The 19929-nt window shown below is 39.2% G+C and overlaps 1 protein-coding gene across 1 annotated transcript in view; it reads left to right on the forward strand.

Annotated features, from left to right (window-relative positions):
- The first annotated feature begins 539 nt into the window (after positions 1-539).
- HSD17B12 (hydroxysteroid 17-beta dehydrogenase 12) overlaps positions 540-19929 on the forward strand; it is a 150898-nt gene continuing 131508 nt past the window's right edge. The window contains exon 1 of the mRNA XM_069469852.1: positions 540-834. Coding sequence (XP_069325953.1) covers positions 675-834 — 160 coding nt within the window. The 5' untranslated portion in view covers positions 540-674. The remainder of the gene's footprint in view (positions 835-19929) is intronic.

Below are 19929 nucleotides of genomic sequence, written 5' to 3' on the forward strand. Positions count from 1 at the left end.
TAACCCAAGCGAACGCGTGCGGCAGGGAAGACACCGAGACAGAGGACTGAAGCGTTTTTCGGAAAAGTTTATGGGACAAATGACAGCACACTTAGTGATATATTAGTGTTTAATAAAGAAGTGAAAACAAAACCAAGGCTCCACGCCCACTTCTTACTACCACCTTCCCATTCATTAGCGGCTTCACTAATTCCATTCCCTCTTCAAACCAGAGCGCAAAGCAGGCTGGGTATGATTGGCCAATCGGAGCGCAATCTTCCGCAGTCGCGAGGACGCTGCAGCCAATGAGAGATCGGGGCACTCTGGTGGGGTGAGACAGACCGCTGGCTGGAGGAAGAGTGGTGACGCGCTTAGGAGGGACTGAAGCTTGATTGGCAGGTGGGCTATCCACCGCCTCAGAAGGGAAACCCAGCACGGTGCGCGCTGGAGAAGGCGTGGGCGGGGCAATGAAATGGAGTCAGCCAATGCCTGACGCACTACGCGCAATCACCAATGGCGACACGGATATGGCGACGTGGGCGGGGTTTCGACCCATGGTGTAAGAGCTGCGCCTATTAGTACCGTTCTCGCCGTCACAACCGGCGCCGACGCCTCCGCCTCCGCCTCCCTCTGGCTTCATTCATTCATTTTTCACTACCTTCATTCACGGAGATAGTGAGGCCTAGCGGAAAGCCATGGAGAGCGTTGTCCCGGCCGCCGGTTTCCTGTATTGGGTGGGCGCGGGCACCTTGGCCTACCTGGCCCTGCGCATCTCGTACTCGCTCTTCACGGCCCTTCGGGTCTGGGGCGTGGGTAACGAGGCAGGGGTTGGCCCCGGGCTCGGTGAATGGGCAGGTGAGTTGGATGCAGCGCCGCGATCTCCCTCCTGCTGCGGCTCGCGGCTCGGCCGGGCTCTTGGCCTTCCTCTCCCCAGCTCTCTTCTCCTCTCTGAGGCTTCGCGTCTCGCGTACCCACCCTGACTCCTCCCTTCGTCATGTTATGGCTTGCTTAGACTACTTGTAGAATTTTAAAATACCGAATACATTGGTGGCTCAACTCCGGGAATCTAAAGTGTTGCTTGGTGGGTGCGGGAGAAAACTTAAGTCCCTGGAGCTTGTGTCCTTTAAGGAATTCCGGGTTCGTGGCGCGCAGTCAGTCGCCTTGCTTCCTTCTTAGTCACACGCGACTCAGGGGTTCGCCACTTGTGTTTTTAAAATAAAGTTTTTCCCTTGGCGTGAATACTGGCCCTGCGCTAAGGATGCATAGTATTCTCTTGGCTTTTTGGGGGTTAGTGGAATTTCAAAAGTCATTTTGCTCTGTGGAAACTTACCTCTCCAGTTACATGGATTTGGGCTATTTCATGTAATTTACAAAGCCCTTAAAAAGAAAATCCTCGTTAAATTGTTCGACTCCCAATCCGCAAAGTGATAACTCTTGTAGAAAGCAAAAACACTACTTTTTGCAGAAGGACGTTTGTAGGAAAAAGTATCCCCACAAAGAATGAGCTAAACACCTGGATCTTTTTTTTATCTAGTCGGAGGATTTTAACAATGGAGGACAAAGGTCAGACTGGAGAAATTGGGAAAATTACCAGCAGGGAAGTTTTGCAATCACTTTTCTTCTTTTTCTGCCTTTTTTTTTGTTTACTTCTTTGCTTTATTTTTCATCTCCTTTGGCTTTTTTTTTATTAAATGATTGCTTATTATATGCTTGTGGTTATTCCCTAATGTGATTATTTATTTTGATGTTTTATAATTGAACGTTCGCTTCCTAAGCATTTTATTTAATTTTGGGGTGGTTAGGCATACATAGCTTGCGGACTAGGCTCAAGTAAGATACATGAATGTTACTCCATGTTCTTTACGTTGTTCATTCAAAAACATTAAACGACTTAGTAGGAAAGACTTAATACTTTAACCTTTTGGGTTTATGTTAACATAAACATTAAAAGAAAACATCTCAAGTAGTAATGCATACATAATGTGAGATCTTTCCATTATGTGAGGCCACTATTAACATTATAATACTTCTGTTTCACAATCACCTGATATCTTTTGATATTCTCTGATAAAGGAAGTGAAGTGTTCAATTTGATTATAATTTATGTATGATTTCACAATTGACTTGCCCAAGTTCTTTTTGTCAGCTTTGGAAAATTTGTTGACTTTTGCAATAGTTACACAAGACAGTAATGCCATAGGGACTTGTATCAAGATAACATTTTGTAATTTGCAAGCAAAGACTGGTGTTATCATTGTAATGTTTTTTGGATTGGCTGGCGCCAGAGAAAGAAAGACGAGCAGAGTTGAAAGAGATAAGTAAAGAGGCTTTATTGGGGTGCTCCCGGGTGGGGGTAACGGGTCCCAAGAAAGGGGCCTGGGTGAGCCTCATGGTCCCAGGAGTGGAACCAGAGAAGCCGCCCCGCCCAGAAGTCTGGGTGGGCTTATATACGTTTTTTTAGGGGTGGAGGGGTGGGAGTTTCTCTGGAGGGAAGGTTTCGGTGGGAAGAGTGAGGAATTTCTTTGTTTCAGCTTTAGGGCGGGGATGGAGGAATAGGAGGGGCTTCTTTTTCCATTAGGGAGGGGAGGGGTGCCCACCACCAGCCTTACAATTATAATTATTTTTTTAACTATCTATCTACTGGCTAATTGTTCAAATGGTAAGTCCAAGTCATGTATATGTGATTCTTAAAAGTCAAGTGATGTGACGTTGTCATCTCATAAGTAACATTTGTATTGAAAAGATTTGGCCCCAGAGGCAGGATAGTTGATAAATTAATGGAAGTGTTTCTATAAGATTTAGATATGAAATTTGAACTAGAACGCTGGGACGGCAGAGAGGATCCCATTGTCATAATTGAAGTGAAATATTGATGGGTTCAGTTTACCCTGGATTTTTGGAAAATCTTTCTTTTTTAAGTGCTTAAGCAGAAGTGATCAAATTGTTACTTAGAATATTACAAGTGGCCTGGATCTTAAAAGAAAATGCTTTCTTTATCTCTCCAAATTCAGGGACTCCTTTCAAAAACAAAGAAAATTAAGAGCAGCTCATTTTAAACAGGTTCTTTGTATCAGTTGGAGGGGTGAACTGAAATAATTAGAAAAAAACAAACTAGCAGAGATCACACTTGAATAATTAGGGTTAAAATGTGATTAAAAATAGATAATTTGTTTAACTAAAGTTATGATTTTGGAATTAATTGTTGTATATAGATAGCACTAGTAAGTTTTTTCCCCCTATTAAATTGCTATCTTACTCTCAAGGCTCTGTTTATTCCCATGCAGACTCCTTTGAATAAATGCTAGTGCGAAGCAGTGTTAAGGGAGGCATTACCTCCTTTCTAGTACTAATGTTTGTTTAATATTTTCTTCTCCATAACCAATTAAATATTTTTAAGTATTCTATACCAGTATGTTGAATTGAGAGCGTATTTTTATTCTTGTTATTCTTTAGTTTCTTCATGTCAGTCTGTCTAATTTGCATCTATCTCCTTCACTTTATTTTAGGATCTTTATTTTAGATTTTAGGATCTAAGGGGCAGGGACCATGGATTCTCACTTTTTGTCTTTTCCCACAGTAACTGGCATATTGATCAGATAAGCTCTTCTAAACTTAGGAACAAAAACTTTGAATAAACCTGAAATACAGGTATGCTTTGTATTAGTAAAAATATTCTAGATGACAGATTTATTAGTCTGGTTAGGTTTTTAAGACCATCTATTACTTGGCCCATACTCTAATTTATCTCTGTCTTCTGATCAAGAGCTAGGTCATCTCTTTTTCCGAGTTCTTTCCAGTAACATTCCCCTTCAAGTGAATTAGCTTTGTTTAGACCCCTAGCAGGTGGGTATAGCCAATTTAGTAGGTAAGACTCCTTTGCCTATCATTGTTATATAGGTGCTCCCTGTATTTCCTAGGAGAACAAAAAGATCCTGTGAAAGTAGAGTGTCAGTTGTTTGAAGGTCAGTGTAGCAAGTAATCAAAAGAAGATTGCTAGCAAAGGCAGCTTGTACAAAATAAAGCAAAAAACAGTCATTGCTATAGAGCAATAAAGAATGTAATCTGTAAAATTTGCTTTGAACATAGATAAAATTTGCATTTATTTGAGCAGTTTCCATTACTGGAGTTCATCTAAAATGATTGCTGTCAAAATAAAGTGGAGATGATCGATGCAAAGGCAAGGTGAGTATACTTCCAAAGTCAAAATATTTTATAAGTTTAAACACAAGACAGCACTCTGAGCACTTATTTTTAGTTTTTAATGGAGAGGTTATTGCTCCAGGCAGCAAATAATAAAGGATTCACTAATCAGTGAGTTAGATTTTTTTAAACAGCTTTGTTGAGATATAATTAATATATCATACAATTTACCCATTTAAAGTGTGCAATTCATGGTTTTTATTAGGTTCACAGGGTTGTGCAACCATCATCAAATCTAATTTCAGAACATCTTCATCCTCCTCAAAAGGAACTCTGTACCCATTAGCTGTCACTCCCCAAGCCCCACCCACTCCAGCCCTAGTCAACCACTAATCTACTTTCTATGTGGATTTGTGACTGGCTTCTTTCGTTTAGTATAATGTTTTCAAGTTTCCTGTGCATCGTAGCATGGAATAGTACTTCCATTTCTTTTTCGTTGCTGGATAGTATTCCATTCTGTGGAGTGAGATTACATTTTACAAATAGTCTTCTCTGCATTTTGCCCTCTGCACATGTACATTAGTAAATCCCTAAGATGTTGCAGCTTTGGGTGTTGATGGAACTCATTTGGCTCTGTAGTATTTCATAATTTCCCTAATTCAGTGGATAATGTCTTAAAAAGGGAGTAGGGTGGTGAGATTCTCCTGGAAAAGCCATTCATCAAAACATGCTTTGCATAGCCAACCTCCAAGAATCAAAGGATTCTCAAAATCACAGGTGTGATCACAATTTCTATTTTCACATTGGATAACTGCACAGGATTTACCTCAAATGGCTGACAACTGTTTGAGTAACTATTAATAGTAGGTGCCTTTCTTTAGGTTTTGAGGTATCACATGATTTGAAAAATTATGTATGAAATGTTAATTATTTAAATTGGTAAACCCAGAGGAAATATTAATAACTACCATTTATTTATTTTTTGGCCTCAGACCCTCTCTGAGTATAAGACTGTTTTTTTTTTTTTTTTTTGAGAGGGAGTGTCTTGCTATGTTGCCCAGGCTGGTCTTGAGCTCCTGGTCTCAAACAATCCTCCTGCCTTGGCCTCCCAAAATGCTAGGATTACAGGTGTGAGCCACTGTGCCCAGCATCACTCCGTTTATCGAGTGAATGCTTGAAGTGTGCTGGACACTTGACCGATTATTTTTAATCTCTCTTTGAGCTGTGCTCCATTATCCTCGGTGGATAGTGGAGAAAACTGAGGCTTAAGTAAATTACTTCCCTTGTCTGTGGTTTCATAGCTAGTGAATTTCAAGTCAGGATTTGAACCCAAGTCATTTATTCTGCAACATTCACACACTGTGTATGTTGGTGATTGGCCTATAGACAGGATAAGTACTTGGGAGTGGATTTCTTTATATTCTGTGAACTTTATTAAAAGCTTTTTGATTGAAGGCACACTTTCAAATTTGCACGTGTGTGGCTTTTCTGGAAGCATTGCAGAATAGTCAGCACATTTTAGGGTCAAGTAGTTTGAGATTTTCTTCAAATTTGCACTCATGAATCTTGTTGCTGCATGAGAAAATAGTGGAAAGTCACTGAGATGCTTAACAAAGCGAAGGGTTTGACTGTCATGAGAATGGCTGGACTTGACTTTGAATGCAATTTTCTGTTTATCACTCTGGCATTCGTGAATGGATTTAACAACTCTCTGGAGGTTCAGCTAGGTAAATGTAACATGTTCCTGCTGACATTCAGTAAACTCTAGTATTAGGGTGTAGATACTTGTTCTTGCTGGTGAGCTGATGTTGATCACAGTAGTCATTATAAAGGCCATGTTTTTCAAAAAGGCAGGGCAAGTGAGGGAGGGGAGAGGAACAAATAAACTTAGTCATAGAAGTTTTTGAATATTTGTTCATTCTGCACTTCACCTCCCAAAAGGGAGTCCATGTGCTTAAATGGAATAAGTTCTCCAGATTGGAGTTGGCAGGGCAACCTTAAAGTGCTAGTTGCAGCTGAAGGATTAGACCTAAAAGCATTACTTGACCTGATTTGGAGGAAAAACTAAAGAGGGAGGTTTCCTGGGATTATAGATTCAGCCCCTGAACTCCCCAAATTAGAATATCTTCTCCCTTCAACCCTCCGTCAGCCCCCATTCTCCTTCCCTGCCCTTTTTTTTTTTTTTTTCTGTTCTTCTCCTTCCTTTTTGTGCAACACTAACTTTCCTATTTAGAAGTCAAACCTGAGATCTTGGTGACCCAAATCTAGACTTGAATTCTAGCTTCTCTACTAGAGAAGCAGGTTTCATAGGCTTATTGTGAAAGGTAAGTGAGAATACTTATTCTATGTAAAACAGGTAGTACGTAAGTGCTTAATAACTTGTTATTATTAATAGTATTATTAGCCTTAGTTGCATTAATTTGAATCATCATTCCAATGCTGTTAAGTGTTATTTGTAGATAAGCGTAAGTTGAAACTTTTTTTAAAATAGTGGATCCTTTATTTCATTTCTCTTTTCATCCTTAGCAAAAAATCAAACTGTAGCAATTCACGTGCATCTCTTCTGGGATAGACTGAGATTAAGACTAGTGAGGCAAGGTGAGCAAAAGCCTTTGCTGGGCTTGGGGGAGAGTGCAAGTACATCCCTCCACCAAAAATACAATTGAGTGCCGACCTTATGCTAGCCTAGAGGGGTGGCAAACAGTGATCAAATGAACAAATTGTGCTGTGTGTGAAAAGGTACTAGAACTGCCCTAGGGAAGTGATAACTGAGCTGAGATCTGAAGGTTGAGTGGGAGTTAGCCAGGTGAAGAGTGACAGGCATAGCAAAGGGAAAGACATTGTTGGCAGAGGGAACAGCAGATGCTAAGTTCCAGAGGCAGGAAAGAGCAGGGTGTTCATGAAACCAGGCCTGAGTGGCTACAGCCAGCAAAGGGTGGGCACAGTGTGGGACTGGAGAGGTGGGAAGAGGCCAGCCAGCAAACAGGTCCCTTAATCTTTATCCTAAGAACAATGGAAAGCAATTGAGGGGATTTTAAGCAGAAAGATAACATTGTTGAGTTTGCAACTCTAAACAGAGTTTCTTGTTTCTGTGACCTCCCTGAAGTTTTTGCTGGCCCTCTTTGAGAAAACATTGCCATACAGAGTTATACCAGTATGAGTCATTCAGATAATCTCAGTTAAAATTGCCTTTAAAAAGATGGGATTTTATGCTTTATAGTAAGGGTGGCCACTTTCGTGCACTTCTTGGTTATCACCTCTCGGAGACCATTTCTCTCTGGGGGAAGAATTTAATCACTATGGTATGAGAAGTTCTTTTCTTACCAGGACCTGAGTGATAGGGTTGTTGAATGAACCCTGAAACTGGGTTATTGCTTCTCATGGTAACATAATACCATGGTGTGATACTTGAAAAGCCTGCCACAGATCTGTATCAGAAGGAATGCTTTGTTTTTTTTATTGATTTTTATCTAGCAAAACAAGGCATTTTTGTCTTCTCCCTAACTGGTAATTTAAGGGAGACTATCCAGTTTCTGGAAAGTTATCTTTGCCACCATTAAGTGAAGTTATTTCTATTTAAATAACCTAGTTATTGCAGGAAGGGTGGAAAGGCTAGACAATTTAAGAATTTGAACAATTAGTGTACCTAAAGAGTATTAAATTGGGAAACAGTACAGCTAACAAACAGATTGGCTTTGGAGTCAGTTGCGCAAGGACAAGCTTTGCTGCTTACTAAGCCATTTGACCTGAGGCAAAGATAGTTAACCTCTCAGCATAATTGTCTTCATTGGGATTCTTACTATGAAGAAATTAGATGTAAATGAAGTTCTAGTGTAGTCTTTTGTATGTTTTTATGGATATCAAATAAGATGTACTTAAAAGAGCATTTTTTTTTTTTTTTTTTTTGAGACAGAGTCTCACTCTGTCACTTGGGCTAAAGTGCAGTGGTGTCATCATAGCTCACTGCAACCTCAAACTCCTAGGCTCAAGCAACCCTCCAGCCTCTGCTTCCCAAAGTGCTAAGATTATAGGCATGAACCACTACTCCTAGCCAAGAACATCTTTTATTTGTATAAATTACTCTTACTTGATGAAAAGGGATTGTTGACCGTAGTTCAGTCAGCAGTTATACTACTGAAAATCTGAAGTTATGACTAGATCAGTTAGGAGGTGATTAGTGCAACTGCAAAAGAATTCCTTGCTTGGTTGAAAAGATTTACTAAGCAATTCCTTTATATTTGGTTCTCCTTAGTGAATCTAAGACAGGATGGACTTAGAAAACTTTGGTTACGTGCAACTTTTCAATTACATTTGTAAAAAACCTTAGAGTCACCTTTGAGTCTTCTCTACATACAGTCTGTGAAGAAATCCCATTGACTCTAATTTCAGAATATCCAGAATGCAGTCATTTCTAAGCCACCAAAATCTCTTGCTTCCATGACAACAGTAACAGTCTCCTGTCTCTCTGCTTCTGCCTTGGCTCCCCTACAGTTGGTTCTTACACAGCAGCCGGAGTGATCCTTGACAAACCTGAGTCAGCTCATGTGCTGCTCTGCCCAGATCTCTCCAGCAGCTTCTCATCCACTCAGATTAAAACCCAAAATTTGTTCTGTGCTTTAAAGAAGGCTTTAAACCACCTGCCTCCTGCCTCCTTTACTTCTAACCTCGTCTCTGCACACTTTTCCTTTTACTCTCTCCCTTCCAGCCACACTCACCTCTTGCTGTTTCTTGAACGGGGTTGGCATTGCTGTCTTGGGATCTTTGCTTTTCCCTCTTCACAAAATGCTCTTCTCCCAGATGTCCATGTGGCTGACCCTTCTTACCTTCTTCAAGTCTTTGCTGAGATATTACCTTCTCAGTAGAACTAACCCTTCTGCCTTTAAACTCATAGTCCTCTCTCCCCTACCCCCAATCCAATCCTATTTATTACCCTACCCTACTTTTCCTTTTTGTCATAGCAATTGTCACCATCTCCCTTGCTGTATACTTTGCTCACTCATGATGTTTCTAGTTTGTCTACCCCTGTTAGAATGTAAAGTATCATAAATGAAAGGATCTTTGTCTTTTTTGTTCACTTATATATCTTCAGCACCTAGAGCAGGGCCTACACATAGTACCAGTACACATTTGTTGCATGAATGAAAAGATCTATTAAGGTATTCTCATTTTTTGTTTGTTTGTTTTTCTTTATAAAGAGACAGAGTTTTGCTCTGTCGCCCACGCTGGAGTGCGCTGGCACAATCATAGCTCACTGCAGCCTCGGGGCTCAAGCCATCTTCCTGCTTCAGCCTCTTGAGTAGCTGGGACTATGGGCGCATGCCACCAGGCCCAGCTAGTGTTTTTATTTTCTTTGTAGAGTTGAGAGTCTTGCTATGTTGCCCAGGCTGGTCTTGAACTCCTACCCTCAAGTAATCATTCTGCCTTGGCCTACCAAAGTGCTGGGATTACAAGTGTGAGCCACTGTGCCCAGCCTCCAGGTTTTTTTTTTTTTTTTTTTTAAAGTGTGGAGTGTCTTGCTTTGTTGCCCCAGCTGGCCTCCAACTCTTGGGCTCAATCAGTCCTCCCGCATCAGTCTCCCCAGTAGATGGGACTATAAGTATGAGCCACTGCATCTGGCTTCCAGTATTTTTGAGATTATGGGGTAATGTATTTTTGTGGGTTATCTTCCCTTTCTACAGTCTCTTAAGTTATTACAAATCTAAGAAATATTAGCAGTACCCCAACCTTTAAAAATGAAATTATTTATCTAAGACCAAAATAGACTATAACCTCAGAAAGAAGTTCTCTTAACATAGACTCTGGAACTATGCTCTACCTGTTTTTTTTTTTTTTTTTTTTTTTGTACTTCGAAGAGCAAAAATCATCTCCTATTTTATTTCTTTCTGAGAAATGAAATGCATTTTCTTGGCATCATTGCTCACAATGCTGGTATATGAGTAGGACTTTACAAAGTATTGAATAAACTATTTGCCAAGGTATCAGGTATTTGATCTATAAATTAATAGATAATTACAGAAGAAACTTTTTAAAAAAATGTCTCCAGAAAGTGTGTAGAGTGTTATAGTTTTCATTTGTTGTATATTTGCCTAAATGATTTAACATTTCATCACTTTGCAGTGATTGGCCTGAGAGGTTTGTTTTTTTGTTGTGTTTTTTCATGGCAATTAGGCCGACCTCTGTGGGCTGTCTGCTGTGGTTCGTATTTGGAAAAGGCTCTGCTCTACCTGGTTTTGAATCCCAGCTCTGCCACTTACAAGCTCTATCACTTTAACTTCTGTGTGCCTCAGTTTCCTCATGGGGATAATAACAGGTTGGAAGTACTGATTAAATGAGGTTAAATAATTTAATGGGTGTGAAATGCTTAGAAAGTACTTGACATTTCTTTAGTAAATGCTATAGAAATGCTAACTGATATTATTATTGTTGTTATATCTGCTGTCACTTTTATCTGTGGGGATGATTCTTATTTTTATCTATATCCATCTTTTCCAGATTTTTCCTCAAATTTCTAATGATTTACTGTGTATCCCTTCTGGATGATTATCAAAGACTTCAATCTTAGCATGTCTAAAATTTAGCTTTTCTATTCTTCCAACCTGCTCTAGACTTACTTATTTTTGCTAATTATGTCATCATCTTGCTAGTCATCCAGCCCTAAATCAGGGATGGCAAATTCAAACGTCTCAGGCAGATAAAGTGAGTGAGCGAAGTGGGCCGGGTGGAAAAGCATTTTGGGACACTGTTCAGGCGACATTGGCATATTCCCCTGAGATTTTTCACTAAAGTCTCAAATTTAGTTTTCATATGGGAATTTTCTTTTTAACGTTAATGCAAATTTCTCAAGTTTACCCTGTTGGCCAAATAAATTATGTCAATGGGCCAAATGCAGCAAGTGGCCAGTTTGCTCCCTCATTTCTAAGTCTTAGAATCACACTTTGTGTTCCACATCTAGACAGGAAATTCCCAACTCTTACTGAATCTACTCCTGCAGTTTCTCTCACATTTATCCCTTCATCTGTGTTCCCCTAATATATCACATCCCTACCAAATCTTATATGCACGCCTATGCAAATTTAATCTACCAGTAAAGCCTCCCACCAAGTTACCCCTTCCTTTTATCTTACACAAAAACTTCAGAAGTTTCATAATGTTTCTGCAAACATCAAACTCACTGGCCCTTTTTGATCCTGCTCCTATGTCTATTTCTGGTGTTATCTCCTTAGGCACCTTCCTTGGATGCATCCCTGGATGACTTCCTGTGTTCCAGATGTGCTTGTGCTTTCCTACTTCCTGCTTCCATGGCCCTGCTTGTGCAGAGGCGTTTAGTAGGTTTCAGTGGTGGTTGAATGTTGATTTCACTCTGTCTGAGATCCTCTTTCTCCTATTCCACACTCTTCTTCACTCTTTCTGTTCGTGAAATTCTACCTACTTTTCAGAGTGCAGATTATGAATTTTTTCCTTGGAGGCTGCCCAGATGGAACTGATTATGCACTTTTGGTACTCTGATAGTACATGTTTTGTTCTTTTTTGTGGGCCTTTTCACACTTTAATTTATTAGAAATGTGTGTGCACATGTATTACGTCATTTGTTCCAGAGTGTACTACAGTATTTAGTGAATGAATGTTTTTTTCCTTGAAGTTCTGGTGTGTTTCAACTGGGGATGGGGTGTTTTTGCTTTGGTTTTGTATTTTTTGTTTTACTTTGCAAGATAATTTGTTCACTTTTTTTCCCTCTTTGTTTTAAATCCTCAAGTGCCACATACCTTAAAAGGCTAGATTGAAAATAAACCAAGGCTGGTTAGACAAAGTCTGGTTTACAGGGTTCTGATAGCACAGCCATGATAATAGTTTTGAAAGTGTGAAATGCAGTGAGATCAAAAAGATGTCCTTGAGTAGCATTGGTAACAAGCTGACCTTTCTTCATTTGTGGTTTTAGAAAATTGTTACAGGGAACTGAGCACTCTGCCACATATAATAAACATTTAAATATTCATAGAATTTTGGTAATATATTTATTATTCATTCCCAAGGCTTCTTTACAAAATTGTTACAAGTAGGTTTTCTTTTAGTAAGAAAGATTTTTCCAATTAAAGTTTCAGTGGAACCTTGCTAACTGGTGAGGCTGAGATGAATTTGTGAAAAATTAAATTCTAGGATATGTTGGCCAAAATGTAATTTTTAATTTTGAAGTCCTGATAAAATGAATCCAAGCGTTCTGTAAGTGTCAAACTTTTAGAATTGTTGGAGACAACTGAACCAAATTTCCTGGAAAATCTTTGGTAAAGGTATTGAATGCTAAGTATATAGAGCCAATAACTGATAGAAAGTTAACCACAGAGCATTGAGTATATAGTTTATTTGCCTTATGGAAAGAAATGAATCCTACAGTTGGTTGACAATCTTTGCAAAAACCATTTTGTGAGAAACTTGAGAATATGGAAAATTCATCAGCAGGCAGAAGAGAATAATGATAGAATAGCAAAACCGGAAGAGATGTTAGCAACCTCTTCAAATATTACGGATATATGTGCTGAAAGAGGTAATGACTTGCTGAAGATTATGCATCCAGTTAGAGAATGGCCAGGCAAGACAGGTCAGTGGCAAAGGGCAGAAGATGGTGGACGCATCTAGCGTAGATTGATTAAAAGCAGTGACAGGAGTGATGAGCAGCAGGCTGACAACAGAGTAGAAGAGATTTGACGGGGATGAATTAGAGGAAAACTGGCGAGGAGGAAAAGCAGAGGTGATTAATAGTAACGATGAGGATGCTGGCAGAACTGGACTTTAGCACACATTCCTTCAACTGGTATGAGAAAAAAACAGCCCTCTCTGTACAAGAGCCTGACTCTCAAAGAAATGACAAGTATCTCGCCCTTGAGGGCACCATTATGTTGTGCTCTTAGTACACCCTGCATAGACGTTAAGAGTGGGGGGCACTTATTCATTGTCTATAGTGGTATAAGCTAAGTTGGTTGATCCAATACTTCTTACCTATAGTCTCAGCTGTGCTTATACCCCAAACTGCCATTTATGTTGACACTGAATTGCCAAGGAATTATTGTGTTGTTTTACTATATGCTTCTCAAGGTGGCCAGGAAAGGGTGCAGCATTTTTTAGAAATTTAAATACCAGTTTTAAAGTTCCCTTAACATTCTTAGTATGTAGAAAACTCATTCCGGAGATTGGTTTTACTCTAATGACTGGCATGAACTGCTTACAACCAAACTACCTTCCAGTAGAAATATTGGCAGCCTTGCTTTAGTGATAGCTGAGACTCTAGTCCTGTCACAAATAGTGCTTATACAGTGACCTTGCACATTCAACCTTATAATTTTGCTGTGGATCAGTGAGCTAGTGCTTATCTGTGTGTTCAATGCCTATCATTGCCTGCTATGTGAAAGGAGGTGATGATCTCTTTATAGATAATGTGGGAAAAAACCACATTGGGCTAGACAACAACATTCACACATTTTGAATTAGAGAGCCTGAATTAATGAAATGTTACTGTAATGATGACATCTTAATTTACAAAGTCCTTTTCAAGTATTCTTGAAAGCTTTCCACAACAACCCTGCAAGGCAGGTTTGGATTGGTTTTGTTATTTCCACATAATATACCAAGACGATATGGAGATGCAGTGACACTGTAAGGATTACAAAGCTAGTAAATAGCAGAAGAAATTGAATCTAGGTTTTCTGACTCTAGGCTCCAGGTTCTTTCCAATTTACTGCCAAAGTTCCTGAATAAGAATGACTTTAAGGCAAGTTGGAATAGTTGCACAAGAGCTTCTAAGTCGGAGAGTTCCTCAAATGTTGCTTGAAAGTTAAAATCTTTTTATGTCATGGCAGTATCCAGACTCACATGGATCATATGAATCAGTTCAGTGTGCTTGTTAAATACATATTGTAGGGCTTCACTACAGACTTAGTGAATCAAAGAGAAGAACACGGGACCATGCGTTTTTAACAAATTAGATGAGTCTTAACATCACGCATTTTGGGAAACACTGGAGTAGCCCTAGAAGAAGACAGTGGATTATCCATGCAGACTTTTTAGCCAGATATCTATTGATACCAGGGCATGATTTATAATAGTGCTAAAACTTCCAGTGCTCTAAAAAAAAAAAAAAACCCAAACCCCCCAAAAACCAAACAAACAAAAACTTCCAATGATTTCTGTACTAAATATTTGCTCATAATTTTGGCAGTTATATAGGGATTCTGCTATAGGCCAGTTCTGTATGTGTGCCTCTGAAATCAATTAAAAACACAACACTTGGAACTTCAGTATGTGGCTGTGCAGTGAGAGCCACACACAGCACATGCAGTATTTCCCACCAATTGGACATTGCTGGTGAAGGTAGGGAGTCAGTAAGAATGGGTTTGGTAAATGCAAAATAATAGAATTTTAATTTGTTTTTGGTTTAAGTAGGTCCATAGAAGCATAGGTGAAGACTTTGGAAACTTAACTATAATAATGGAGAGAATAGTATTTTGTTCTTATTTATTTATTTTTTAGTGGCCCCATATCTTAGTTTATTTTTATTATATTTAGAGAAAAGAAAGTTTTAAGTCTGCTTTCTTTTCTTAGAGGTAGGTTATAAAGAAATTACTGTGTTTCAATATATGAACTTGAAAAGAATTATTGGGAAATAATATTAATGATACTTTTTGATGATGATTCTTAAAGAGCCAATAGACTGAAGAAGATGTTCTAGTTTTTTTTTTTTTTTTTTTTGTAAGTCCTCCAAATGATGAGAAAGAAGGAAAATGGGCTTAGGTTTAACCACAAGAAATTTAGACTTTAATTGGCTCTCTGAATGGCCGTTGTAATGATTATACAGTGGAATTGGATCATTTCTTCATTCAGCAGATAATTGTTTATTGTGTGCTGATTATGTGCCAGACCCAGTGCTGGGTTTGGGGATATAGTGGTGAGCAAGAAAGCCACAATCTCTGTCTCCACTGGTCTGGCAGAGGACACAGACATTACATATGCAGCTCCAGAAAGTGTACTAGGAGCCAGCTATGGGGGCACTAACACAGTTCAGGTGTTTAGAGAAGGTTTTCTGGAAGAAGTAACATTTAATTTAAGATGTAGAATAAGAGTAGAAAGAAGGTGACGAAAGAGTAGAAAGGTACTTCTCTGTGTATCTGAATTAACTCATTTAATCTGCACCTAATCCAATAAGGTGGGTTCTATGAATATCCCCATTATACTGAAAGAAAGCTAAAACAGAGAGAGGTCAAGGAATTTGCCCAAAGTCACATAGCTAGTAAGTGGAGGAGCACCAGGGATTTGAACTCAAATCTGTCTCATGAGCTTCCTCTCTCAGCCACTATGCTAACTGCATTTGCCAATTAGAGAAAGGCAGGTGAGGGATGACAGAGGACAGGGGAGTATTTCAAGCAGAGGAAACAACTTGGGTAAAGGAGAAAAGCAAGAGTTGGGGCTAGAGAAATGCAGGCAGGGGCCAGATCCTACAGGACCTAGAGGCCATAGTAAGGGGTTTGTTTATCTGAAGGACAGTGGGAAACCATTGAAAGATTTTAAGCAGTAAAGTGTCATGATCAAATTTGTATTTTGGACAGTTTCCTCTGGTATTTTGGAGAATGGATGTGAAAGTAGCAACCCAGTACCAGGGAGAGCAGGAGGAGACTGGTGGTGGTAAACCAGGCATTGGGTGATGGTGGCTTGGATTAAGGTAATGGCAGTAGGGACCGAGAGAGGGAGTCAGGCAAGAGAGGAGGTGGCAGTCAGGGGCCGTTGTCATAAATTTATGGTTGTGAGGGTGAAGGAAGCAGCAAAGTCCAGAAGGACTGTGATTTGTCTGAGCCTTGGGCACTGACATAAACACAAGGAGAAGCAGCCAGCTTTGGGAAGAAAATAATGAGGTTGATTTCTGACAGGTTGTGTGTGGCTGTCAGGCAACCTTACTATAAATTAGTGCCAAACTGAGCCAGATGTTCTAAATTCCTTGCCTAAGTTCTCCAGCCATCATTTATAGCTGTCCTAAATTATATGCTATATTTTATAGTCTATAGAAAAGTTTGGCGCCTCAGCATGTCATAGTTTAGGAAAGGGAAAACATTATTTTTGAATAGTTTGAGTGTATCCCACATAGCACTTTGTGCTATGGTTTGGTAAATCAGTTTGCTGTTTCCTTTTTGGACAAGAAGTATGGTGGCAAATGCTCTGGATTATCACAAGATCATCCTGAGTTCATATCTCAACTTTCCCACCTTTCTACCTATAACACTTAGTAGCTGTGGAATCTTTGGTCAGCCATTCTGTTTGTTTCATCTGTCAAATGTGTCTAAAAATGCCCACTGTGTCTAAGTTGTTAAGAGTCTTTGGAAGCACAGTAGAAAGTACAAAAGGTTTCAATTAGGAACCTAGAAACAGAATTGCCCCTTGAATTGATCAGATTATGTGAGGTTCAGATTGCTTCAAGATTTATTTTGGGATCTGTAGCAACTTTGTTGTGATTAACACTTAAGTCTCTTTTGATGTGATTATCTAATGTATGTCAATTTTAGAATATACTTAAAACAGATTTTTTTTTTTTTATGATTTTGTTAATGTAAGCTGGGTTTCTAAATTAAAGTTAATCTGATTTAACCACTAATTGTTAGTTTTAAAGAAATGCCTTAAGCTTCAAATTTATTTTTAACCTATACAAAAGTTATGGTTAGGTACTATAATGGATTAAGGATATAGTTAAATTATTGCTAGTGGGGTGTCATTTCAACTGTGGTATAATTGGAAGACTTTACTAGCTTGACATAACTGTTTAAAGTCCCATTATTATATTATAAGCATCATTATAAGAGATGATTATAAGTTCCTGTCATTTCTTAGTCAATACCCCACCGTTCCTTTCTCAGAGTAAAAGATATTTAGAGAGTTCTTTTTCATTAGAGATTTTTTTATTGTTTTCATTTTTATTTAAGCAAAGTTCTTATGAATTATGATGTAATGACATAACAATATCCTTTAGATATCTATAGCAAAAGTATCATCTTTGAAATGAGGGAATATCTTCCAGAATGTACTTTGAATCTAATTTTTAAAAATACAGCAAGGATTAGGATTATATATAAATATCTAAATCTCATAATATATTTGCTTCAAAATACATATATTTACTTCTTTGAAAATTGTGAATTACTTTCTATTTTTTCAAATTATTTGTTAATATTACTGTAAATGGAAACTCAATTTTTTCCCCTTTTGTGTTCCTGTCTTACTTTGGGTTCTCACAGAAACAGGTTTGAGACTCATTCAAATACAAGCGGTTTATCCTTAGGCGTGATACAATCAGAATTCTAGAAGAAAATGTAGGAAAGACTCTTACAGACATTGGCCTAGGCAAAGAAATTATGAAGAAGGCATAATTGCCCCAAGGCAATCACAGCAGCAACAAAAATAAATGAATGGGACATGATTAAATTAAAAAGCTTCTGCACAGCCAAAGAAACAGTCACGAGAATAAACAGACCACCTACAGAATGGGAAAAAATTTTTGCATACTACACATCAGATAAAGGACTGATAGCAAGAATCTATTTAGAACTCAGGAAAATCAGCAAGAAAAAAATCAAGCAACCCTATCAAAAAGTGGGCAAATGACATGAATAGAAACTTCTCGAAAGAAGATATAAGAATGGCTAACAAACATATGAAAAAATGCTCAACATCCCTAATCATCAGAGAAATGCAAATCAAAACCACAATGAGATATCACTTAACTCCAATGAGAATGGCCTTTATCAAAAAAACCCAAAACAACACATGTTGGTGCGGGTGTGGAGAGACAGGAACACTAATACACTGCTGGTGGGACTGCAAACTAGTGCAACCCCTGTGGAAAGCATTATGGAGGTATCTTAAACAGATTCAAGTAGACCTGCCATTTGACCCAGCAATCCCATTACTGGGCATATACCCAAAGGAAAAAAGGTCATTCTTTAACAAAGACACATGTACCCGAATGTTTATAGCAGCACAATTCACAATAGCAAAGACGTGGAAACAACCCAAATGCCCAGCAATACATGATTGGATTAGTAAGCTGTGGTATATGTATACCATGGAATATTACTCAGCTATAAGGAATGATGAAGATACGACATCTCTATGGTTCTCCTGGAGAGAGTTGGAACCCATTATATTAAGTGAAGTATCCCAAGAATGGAAAAACAAGCATCACATGTACTCACCAGAAAATTGGTTTCCCTGATCATCACCTAAATACAAATCTGGGAACGACACCAATCGGATATCAGACTGAGGTGGGGGCTGGGGGAGGGGATGGGGGTATGCCTACACAATGAGTGCATTGCGCACCGTTTGGGGAATGGTAACACTTGAAGGTGCTGACTCGGAAAGGGGGGAGTGGGGAAGGGAGGGATATATACCTACATGATGGGTGCAACGCGCACGACCTGGGGAACAGACACGCCTGGAGCTCTGACTTGGGGGGAAAGGCGGTACAGGAGCAACGTATGTAACCTGCAATTCTGTATCCCCCATAACAAGATGAAATAAAAAAAAAAAAAACAAATACAAGCAGTTTATTTGAAACGTGATCCCAAGAAACACCAGTGGAGAGTGAGACAGAGAAGGGAATTTGACCAATAAAGGGGGCATTATCAAACACTGTGGTCAACTGGCACTTAATCCTACTGTGGAACTCTGGAGCTAGTGCAGAACACAAGTTTCAGTTATCTCACCTGTGGGGCCGGGAAGCTTAGGTATTTATACACCAGTGGCCGTTAGTCATTGGATGAGGGCTGCTGGTAGGAAGGAGCATTAATTTCCTAGTGCTTCTAGTCTGCTGTGCACTTGGGTGTTGCAGCATCAGTCATCAGGGAAAGTCCTTGGCCACACAGATGCATTTGGAATGTGTTCCCAGTGGTCTGGTCAGAGAGGATATGGGCAAGGCACCACCAGCTTAGCTGTAAGTCCTATCACAATATTTGCACTTGATTTCATTTTCTTGAAATAAAGCAACAAAATAAGCCTGAGGAAAATGTAGAAAAGAAGTTAATTCCAGGAGATAATAGAAGAAATATAATAGATTTGAGGCATAAATTGATGTATGTTATAATCTTTCACGTGTGTGATTTTGCCACCTCTCAGGGTGGTTTATGGGTTGGTCTATTTTAAGTATTTTAACATTTTCTATAAATATAGATTTCTGCTGACTAAATATTGAATGGACCTTGAAGGTTTGTGTTTGTGTTAAAGTATGAATTAATCTCTTCCTCTTCATAATTTAATTCTGATCTACCGAATGGGCGATAATTTCCACATGATCAGTACAGAGTGAGTACAACACTTGGAGAAGTTGTAGCAGATATATTAATAGTTGATTGCTTATTGACAGAATCCCAAATTTGTATAGGTACTGGATAACCATATACTTCAGGTGAAGTTGGCCCCATCTTCAACCCCAAGGGTCAAATCTTGATTAGTTTAAGCCCACCTTGGAGATTCCTTTCCCCTTACTAGTGGTTGGTTTAGGAATGGGCCCTATTGCAGTTCTGCCCAACAAAACATGAGAGATCTGCTGGAAGAAGCGCTTCCTTAGCTTTAAAAAGGGCAGGAGAAAGGGTCTTATGTGAGAATGTGATGCCTGGAGCCCTCCTTGAGACTAGAGGAAACAAGCTGGGGAAAGAACCAACACACTGAGGACTGCAGAAAGAGGGAAAGCACCTGAGACCTTGATGCTGTCACTAAGCTGCTGAGTTCACTCTCTGGAAGTGCCTTACACTTCCTGTTGTTTTGAAATAATAAATCCCACTT

This window comes from Eulemur rufifrons, chromosome 6 (assembly GCF_041146395.1).
Source record: "Eulemur rufifrons isolate Redbay chromosome 6, OSU_ERuf_1, whole genome shotgun sequence".
Classification (NCBI taxonomy): domain Eukaryota; kingdom Metazoa; phylum Chordata; class Mammalia; order Primates; family Lemuridae; genus Eulemur; species Eulemur rufifrons.